We start from the raw sequence: 8,422 nt of genomic DNA on the forward strand, positions 1-8,422 counted from the left end.
CCCCACCCCCACCCCCCCAGCTCCTGCCTGGACTGGACTAACAAGCAGCCCATTGTGCCGCCCGGGCAGCCTGCAGGCAGCTCCTAGAGTGGCCTGTTTCCCGGTCCTTGAGCTCCCACCAGCTGGCTCCAGTCCCTCCAGCACGACCCTCCTTCCCACCGGGGCCAGCCCAGAGGGCACAGCCAGGCAGGCCCAGCAGGGCTTTCCCTTCCTCCTGTCCCTACAGAGGCCATCCACAGGAGCTGGTACAGCTGGAGTCCGACCTTGGCCCGAGCATGCAGGGCCCACCCTACAGCCTCCCTGCTGGGCTCAGCCTGGACGACTTCATCCCCGGTCACCTGCGGGCCCACATAGGGCCACCCTCCCGGGGGACGCGGGTGAGTGTCCCCCAGGGGCTCACAGTGGGTCAGGTGGGAGCAGGACTGAGGGGGTGAGGGCAGGAGTGAGTCTGAAGGGAGCTCCGGAGGCCTTCGTGCTGCCCACAAGGCCGGGCTCAGCCTGGAGACCTCCGTCCACCCCGCTGTGGGACCTTCTGGGCCCCTCCCTACAGGTGCCTGTGATCCGGAATGGCGGCTCCAACACCCTTAATTTCCAGTATCATGACCCGGCGCCCAGGACTGTGTGCAACGGCTACTTCCCGCCGAGGAGGGATGCTTCCCAGCACCCAGGTGGGTCTGCAGGGATGCTCGCTCCAGGAGCCCATGGGGCCCTGCCATCTGGTGCCACCGTCCCGTGTGGAGCAGGAGGGACAGCAGGAGGACGAGGGGTCTCAGGGCTATGAGGATTCCCTGGAGGAGACAGTCACTGAGGGAGGGGGTAGGTGGACAAGGCCTTCCCTGTCCCTTCCCCCTCCCAGTGCCAGAGGAAGGCGTGTGTGGGGCCGCAGCCTCCGGGGAACCGCCTGCACTTGGGTGGGGGTTCGAGGTCTGTGAGCGTGTGCTGGGTGGGACAGGGAAGGAGCCCCACTCAGGCCCTGCAGGCCACGGGGCGGTAGCACGTGGCCTAGTCCCCAGCGCAGGCTGCAGAGGCAGCCCTGAGAACCATGAGCCCTGGCCAGGCTGGCGGCCTTGGGGACTCAGCATGGCCAGCAGAGGGGCCCTGTCCTGAGGCGATGACACCCTTCCTGGGACATCCCCTGGGGCAGGCACTATGCACTGAGAGTGTGCCCGACCCCTGGGTCGTGTTCCAAGCCGCGACTCCTGTAATCACTCCATGTCCTGCCGAATTATGGTTCCGCTCGACCTCGTCCCAGGGAGGAAGCCGAATCCATGGATGTCCCGTGGCAGAGGCTGAGTGAAGGGTCGAACCCCTGTCCAACTGGCCTGGAGGCCCTTATGGCTCCCCCACTGGCTACCTAGAGGCTAAGCTCTGGGGACCTTGAGGACGCGGTAACCCCGCCTGGGAACTGGGCCTCCGACAGCCTGCACCGTGCGGGCACAGTCACCCACGGCTGTGCGCCGAGACCTTCCCTGATGGCCGTTGCACGGAATTGGAGACAGGCGTGGAGAAGGGGCTGGGGCCCCCAAGGTCACACAGCCAGCAGGGAGCAGAGCGGGTGTGGAGTCACGTGTGCCCCTCCCGGCCAGCATCTTTCCTGCCACACCCCCGCTGGCTGTCCCAGCATGCACAAGAACTGATTCCAGCGCTCACCCCAAATCCTTAGGTCAACCCCAGAAACGCAGGCTGGGCTGGGGATGGACCCACATTTCTCCAGAATGAACTGGAGGCCTGTGGTGCTGCTGGGGACGGGGCGGTCCAGAGTGGGCGCCATCTGCGCTAACGAGGAGACGTGGCTGCCGTCGAGGCGGCAAGGCCGTGTTCCCGGAGCTGAGGGCCAGGCGGGCCAGGCAGGGACCCAGCCTTGGCTGATGTGCCCTGTCGTGCCCTGCAGACCCTGCTTGGTACCAGACGTGGCCAGGCCCCGGCAGCCGGCCCTCGGCCAGCCCGAAGACCCCTGCCTCCTCCCGGCATGGCCAGAACTGGTCGGCCACGTGGACCAAGGACAGCAAGCGTCGGGACAAGCGCTGGGTCAAGTACGAGGGAATCGGGCCCGTGGACGACAGCGGCATGCCCATTGCCCCCCGATCCGTGAGTCCAGGGCCGGGGCCATGGCCAGGTGGGGCCCGGGGACCTACCGAGGTCTGCTGCTCCGAGTCGGACCGGGGTAGGTGGGCAGGGCTGCACCATGTCATTTCAGACTAAGCAGGTTCACCGTGATGGGCTCAGGGGTCACGAACCCACAAGGTCCTGGGCCCCCTGTGCCTGAACTGCACAGCAGCATGGGTGTGTGGGACGCAGATCTCGAACCCCCACCAGGCTCTAGAGGGGGGCGCATCACTGCAGCAGGGGCACTGGGCCGGCTCCTGGTTCCTGAGAGGCGACTTGCTGAATGAGGGGGAGCCGGGGTCCGCCTGGGATGGAGGGAAGAGGAGGCACTGCCCTCGCGTCCTGGTGCTCCCTCGTCAGGAAACTGGAGTCGTGCCTGTCCTTCCCTGCCTCCAAGGGCGCCCCTCCCAAATCACCCTTGACGTTTATTACGTAGAAACACGTGCTCTTTGTAGACGCGTGGAAATGCAGAAAAGCAAAGAGAAATCATGTAAGTCTCCACAACCTCACAGCTTGGGGACCGCCATGCACCGCGGGGGACCCTGCCGTGCGTCTCCCTTGCACGCAATGTGCTCTAAAGCTGTCACTACTGGAGACCACAAGGGCGAGGTCGGCAGCCGGCCCACTGGTGGCCAGAGAGGACGGACTCAGGACCATGGCTGCCTTGGCACTGGGCAGGGGTGAGCGGAGGGCCTGACTCCGGTTTCTCACCCCAGAGCGTGGACAGCCCCAGGGACTGGTACCGGAAGATGTTCCAGCAGATTCACCGGAAAATGCCAGGTGTGACTCCTTGGGGGGGGAGGCCCGCCCTGGCCTCCGGGGTTGGGGAAGGGATGGACAGAAAAGGGGAACTGCTGGGGGCCTCCACCCGCCTCCCAGGCTCTGTGGCGAAGGAGCCCCATGTAGGCCCAAGAAGGAGCTCCGTCTCCCCTTCCCGTCCTCATACCCTCGGCGGATGGTGACCAGCCATGTCTCCGTGTCCTCGAGGGTTCTGGGAGGGCAGTCTTCCCTGCAGTGCCTCCGGTCTTCCCGCCAGGCTGGAACTCCACACCAGGCACTCAGCACGCGAGCACTCTCCCACAGCTGCAATGTGGGCCACCTCGGGGGCTCTGAGCGGCCGAGGCACCCGCCTGCAGCTGGTCCTGGACGGTCACGGAGCAGTTACCGGGTGCCGAGAGCTAGGCCTGGAGCCGAGTAAAGGGAGACGCGAGATGCAGACAAGTCTGTAATATGGCTGACGGCGGAAGGGCGAGGGGACAAGCACGGCGAGGGTGGGGACAGACAGCGGCAGGTGAATGTGTCTCTGGAGGCCCACCCACCTGGGAAGGTTCTGGGTTCTTGTCCGGAGCCTACTCAGGGTAGGTCAGACATGGCACGCGCCCACAATCGGGCTGCCGGGGCTGGGGCAGGTGTCGAAGTCAGGACCTCGATGGAGGTGCTCTCTCGCGCGTGCACTCAGCTCTCTCACTCGTGGGAGAAACAAATAAAGAGAAAAGGAAGAAGAGAAACAAGGGCAGGGATTGCCGTGAGAGGCCTTGAGGCAGGGAGCCTGGGGAGTGAGGAGCCAGTGGGCAGAGGGGCTGCTTCCAGCACCGCCTGGCTGGTGCCCGGCCAGCCAGGAGCGCAGCTGTGGGGCCTGCAGTGACTGGGCCAAGGGTCGCTGGAGCTGGGGTCAGAGAGGTATGGGGCCAGGCCACTGGGGGCCCTGGGGGCCATTAGAAGGACTCTGGCTCTCTCTCGGCGAGGTTCCGGGCGGAAGAGTGACATGCCCTGACTGACGAGTGATGGCTGCAGAGTTCACGCCGGCCTTCTGCAGCGTGGGGAGACAGCGGAGCAGGGAGAGACCGTTCTCCTACCTGGGAAGGGCTAGGAAACGAGGCCACTGTGCAAGCTTAGATTGAACCCCGGGTGTGGCGGTGGGACAGGGTAGGATTCCAGACGTGTTGGGGACAATCCTTGGAATTTGCTGATGGACTGGACTTGGCATGAAAGAGGGTCGAGGATGATTTTCAGGCCGAGCCCATGGAAGGATGGCGTTGCCATCAGCAGGGACCGAAGACAGCAGGAGCAGCAGGTGTGAAAGGCATTCTGGGATACCAGTAGGCCGCTGGAGGTCACGGCTCAGGGCTGAGGTCTAAGCCGCAGATGGAGTACCTGGGACTTGGTCAGAAGAGATTTTGATCTCAAGCTCCCCCAGTGACTAACGTGCAGCCAAGGCTGGGTCATGGGAGTGGATTCCAAAGCCACAGGACTAGCCAAGTGCTCCTCTGGAGGGGGAGACGCAGCAAGCAGCAAAGCACCGGGAAGGTGCAGCCGAGAGGAGGGAGGAAGGCCGAGGCTGGGCTCGCTGAGGACGAGGGGAAGGGCTTTCCGAAGGGAGCCAGAGACTCGGAGTCCACCAGATTTGGCCATGTGGAGGTCACCGGGTCCTTGGCGAGAGTGGCTGGGGCACGGGGTGTGGGGCTGAGAGCTGCTTAAGGACAGGGATTAGGGCTGGAGACAGAGAGGTCCTTATGGCCAACTAGTTAAGGTCTGCGGAGAGGGAACGCAGACAATCCAGGAGTCAGGGACGGTGTGGGATCCAGAGGCGCGTTTAGCTTTGCAAGTGAGCTCGGTGTCCTTGCATGCCTGCCTGGGCATCAGATGGCCCTGGGCGTGGGCAGTGGTGGTGATGGGGAGTGGGCCTAGGCGCAGAGGGAAGAGGAGGGCACATTCCCCCAGTGGGTGGTGAGGGCAGGGCTTACCAAGGTCAGGAGAGGGCGTGGGGAGGAGGGGAGGGGCGGGAAGCCAGCATGGCCTCTGCTGCCTGTTGGTTGGCCCATTGGCTGGCTCAGGCCCTAAGTCTGCCAGAGGCATTTCAAGCCCTCCTGAGAGCTGCCCTGCTAATTCTTTCCCTCCCTCAGGACATTCTTCAGGCCCTGACTCAGCCCCAGGCCCTGTTCTAGGCAGGAGGGAGGCTGGGAGTGGCTGAGGCTGCGTTCTGCCCCATCTGTGACCTGGTCCTTTCTGCCCCCACAGACTTGCAGCTAGACTGGGCTTTCGAGGAACCACCCAAAGGTGAAGGGTTCGGCCCCCTGCCCCCCTGCCCAGGCACCTGCATCTACTAACCCCCATGGCTTCGCCCCCCACCCCCTGACTTAGCACAACCCGAGAGGTTTTCCTGGCTCACCTCCAGAGAGCGCTAGGTCCCCTGCTGAGGGGAATGGAGAGCCTCGCCCTGCAGCCTGCAGCCCAGCTCGGCCACGCCCGGCCATGCTTTCTCTGGGCCTCTTTCCTCATCCGCACAGAGGGGGCACCACCTGCCTGGATGTTTCCGAGTTTAGCGGAGTATAACGCTCTTGGGCAAGCACCATGTTTAGTGGCCTGGAGCATCACCCCTGTCCCTAAGAGCCAGCTACCTGGGAGGCAGGGTGGGGTTACCCAGGTGCCCTCAACCCCAGCCCCTGCCTGTCTTCAGGTCTCCTCATGTCTCTCTGCAGATCCCCCGCATCCAGGGCTCCAGCAGAGACCCGCCTCCAGGCCTGGGCCAGCCGCGTCTTCCAGCGGGTGAGCAAGTGGAGCAAGAGAGCAGCCGAGCAGGGCTGCGAGCGCCTCTGCGTCCCCGTGTGGACTGGCGCCCCCTAGCGACCGCATCTTGCAGTCTCAGAACAGGCAGGACCGGGCCTGGCTCCTCTGATGGGTCTGGCTCCCCAAAGGGGCTCTGTATCTTCTTGGGGCTTTTTCTTTATTTGCTCGTTTATTGTTTTTAATAATTATTTTATTTAACTTTATTTATTTATTTTAATTTGACCAGAGAGGGACAGAGTGAGAGAGAGAGAGGGAAAGTGAGAAAGCAAGGTCGGCCATGTGGGGGCCCAGCGCCCTTAACCACCAGGACCACCTGCCAGCCCCTGTTTGTTTACTTTTAATTTGCCAGAGGGCACGTGCACTTGCAGAGGGAGGTAGGCGGAGTGAGAAAGTAACCCCAGGGGGTGTGGTCACACGCAATCTCTTCTTTCCTATCTGTTCATCCTTTCAGGACTTTAGGCATGCACACACATGTGCCTGGTGTGCTTTCAAGCCAGGACTTGAACCTTGCAGTTGGCCATCTGTGTGTGTGTGTGTGTGTGTGTAACTGGCCCTAGGGTACATGCACTCGCTAGAGAGAGTGAGGGAAAGTGAGAACCCCACGGGGGGGGGGGAACCATGCTACTCTCCCTTCTCTTCCCCTCTTCCACTCTGCTCTCTGATTTGGGGCACATATACACATGCCCCTAGTATATTTCTCAAGCCACTGGGTCTTGGATTCGAACTGGCAGTCAGCCAATGTGGGATCCAGGCACCTTAACCACCAGGCCACAAGTCAGCATCCCCATCAGGGTTTCTCCACCCTAGAGACACCCCTCCCTGTGAGGGCCAATGGGGTCCAGCACCCTCGTGGCACCAGGGCCACGGGCAGAAATGGCTTGCACAGAGCTCCTGGGTGTGGGTGTGAGCCCTCAGGCCAGCGGCTGGGAAGACCGCATCATGGAAGAAGCCCATTCCTGGCAGGGACCACGCTGAGATGCAGGAGATTTCATCGGGCAGGGAAGGGGCAGGAGGGGCGGGTCCGCGGGGAGTAGATCCATGCATCCGGCCGGGAGCCCCTGGCACCTCTCTCATCATCATAGTCTCACAGGCTGGGGCCTCAGGCTGCAAGTGAGGTTCCCTGCCGAGAGCTCACACAGCCCCTGGGCGGAGCTGGCTTGGGACGTGCTGGGATGTGCACACTTTCGGCTGGGCAGGGGCCGTTGGAGGCAGAGCAGGCTCACGCTGTATTTTTGTTATGCCCCAGCTTCCCCAACGGGAAACTGAAGAGCTGTCCTGTTATTTCAGGAGAAGCTGGGATCACTCTGAAGAGTCACCTAAAGGCTCCTTCCCCTACAATCCCGGCGTGTCGGCCTCTGTGCTTCGGCCCCCAAATCAGGTAAGCCACCAGCACGCTCGTCACACGTGCCCAGATGGCGGGCCACTTTGCAGAGGCAGCTCAGATAATGCCCTTCCAGCTGGAATCCTCACAGGGCACTGGTGGGCGCAGGCGTAGGCAGGGGCCAGCAAGCCTGCTTTCTGAGCCCGGCCAGTGCCCAGTGCCCGTGGACACAGCTGGTGCCCACCACCACACACAGGCACCCAGGCGCCGAGAGAAACTGGACGGCATCTGGACGGAAGACTCCTTGCACCAGTTTCTGCAAGAGCTGGAGACCGGGCAGAGGGTGAGTGTGGGCTGCCCCCTGGGAGTGGACACTCCTCAGCTGTGCATTTTGGAAAGTGAGTTCACCCCCGCTCATGCACCCTCCCTGTCCTTCAGCCCAAGAAACCGCTGGTGGACGACCCTGTGGAGAGGCCCTCCCAGCCCATTGAGGTAAGTGCTCCCACCAGGAGGGGAGGGGAGGCAGCGTGGGGCTGACCACGGGCGATTCTGGGTCGTCTGGGCCCCAGTGACCGTGGGCACAGGCCCGGATGGAGCTCTGATCTGCCAGTCCCCTCGGTTCCCTCTGCAAGCCCAGCCAGGACAGTGCTGGCCGGCAGGAGGTGCTCAGTAAACCACAGGATAACCGGGCACCGTCCAGAGCAGGAGCGGAGAGGGGAGCAGCCGGCCTGGACTGGAATGGTCAGGAAGTGTCCCCGGAGTGGGGCTGGGCTCTGCGAAACCAGCAGGGCTTGTCGGCAGAGAGCTCTGTCTCTCCAGGGCAGGAGATGACTGTGCAGGGGCTCAGGGGAGCAGCGTGGTAGGGGGCAGGGAAGCCAGGCGGTGGGAGGCCATAGGAGTCTGTGGGCGAGCAGGTAGGAGGCCCTGCAGGCACTGACACCCTCTGGGAGCCCGCAGTGCCCGGGTGGGGAGAGGGATTAGGCAGGGATGTCCCCCTGAGTCACCATCCTGAGCCACCTGTCTGTGGGCCCTCAGGCCAGTCGTGTCCCCCTGAGGCCTGCCCTTTACCCAGGCTGCAGCCCAGTCCCGCCCCTCGCATCTGACCTTCGGCCGGCCCCCCCCGGCCCCCCCCTCCGCACTGCCCCTCTGCCCCTGGCTTCCCCCCAACAGGTCCTGCTGGAGAGGGAGCTGGCCAAGCTGAGCGCGGAGCTGGACAAGGACCTGCGTGCGATCGAGACCCGGCTGCCGTCCCCCAAGGTACAAGCCCCCACCCCGCTACCCGCGCCTTCCTGAGCCCGAGTCCGGGGCAGTAGCTGGGTGGGAGGGAGGGAGGCAGGGAGGCCGGGCCTCAAGAGCGCCCGCACACTCCAGCGCTGGCCGCTCTTTGAAATGCCGGGCGTCGGCTTTCCCCGTGACCCCTAGCAACCC

The 8,422-nt window shown here is 63.5% G+C and overlaps 1 protein-coding gene across 1 annotated transcript in view; it reads left to right on the forward strand.

The window, feature by feature from the left end:
• SORBS3 (sorbin and SH3 domain containing 3) overlaps positions 1-8,422 on the forward strand; it is a 30,912-nt gene that overhangs the window by 12,065 nt on the left and 10,425 nt on the right. The window contains exons 3-12 of the mRNA XM_014590877.2: positions 227-377; positions 551-668; positions 1,892-2,088; positions 2,823-2,886; positions 5,125-5,163; positions 5,586-5,652; positions 6,961-7,051; positions 7,251-7,337; positions 7,433-7,486; positions 8,165-8,251. Of these exons, the coding sequence (XP_014446363.1) occupies positions 227-377; positions 551-668; positions 1,892-2,088; positions 2,823-2,886; positions 5,125-5,163; positions 5,586-5,652; positions 6,961-7,051; positions 7,251-7,337; positions 7,433-7,486; positions 8,165-8,251 (955 nt within the window). The remainder of the gene's footprint in view (positions 1-226; positions 378-550; positions 669-1,891; positions 2,089-2,822; positions 2,887-5,124; positions 5,164-5,585; positions 5,653-6,960; positions 7,052-7,250; positions 7,338-7,432; positions 7,487-8,164; positions 8,252-8,422) is intronic.

The sequence above is a fragment of the Tupaia chinensis genome, unplaced genomic scaffold (genome assembly GCF_000334495.1).
Source record: "Tupaia chinensis unplaced genomic scaffold, TupChi_1.0 Scaffold000494_1, whole genome shotgun sequence".
Classification (NCBI taxonomy): domain Eukaryota; kingdom Metazoa; phylum Chordata; class Mammalia; order Scandentia; family Tupaiidae; genus Tupaia; species Tupaia belangeri.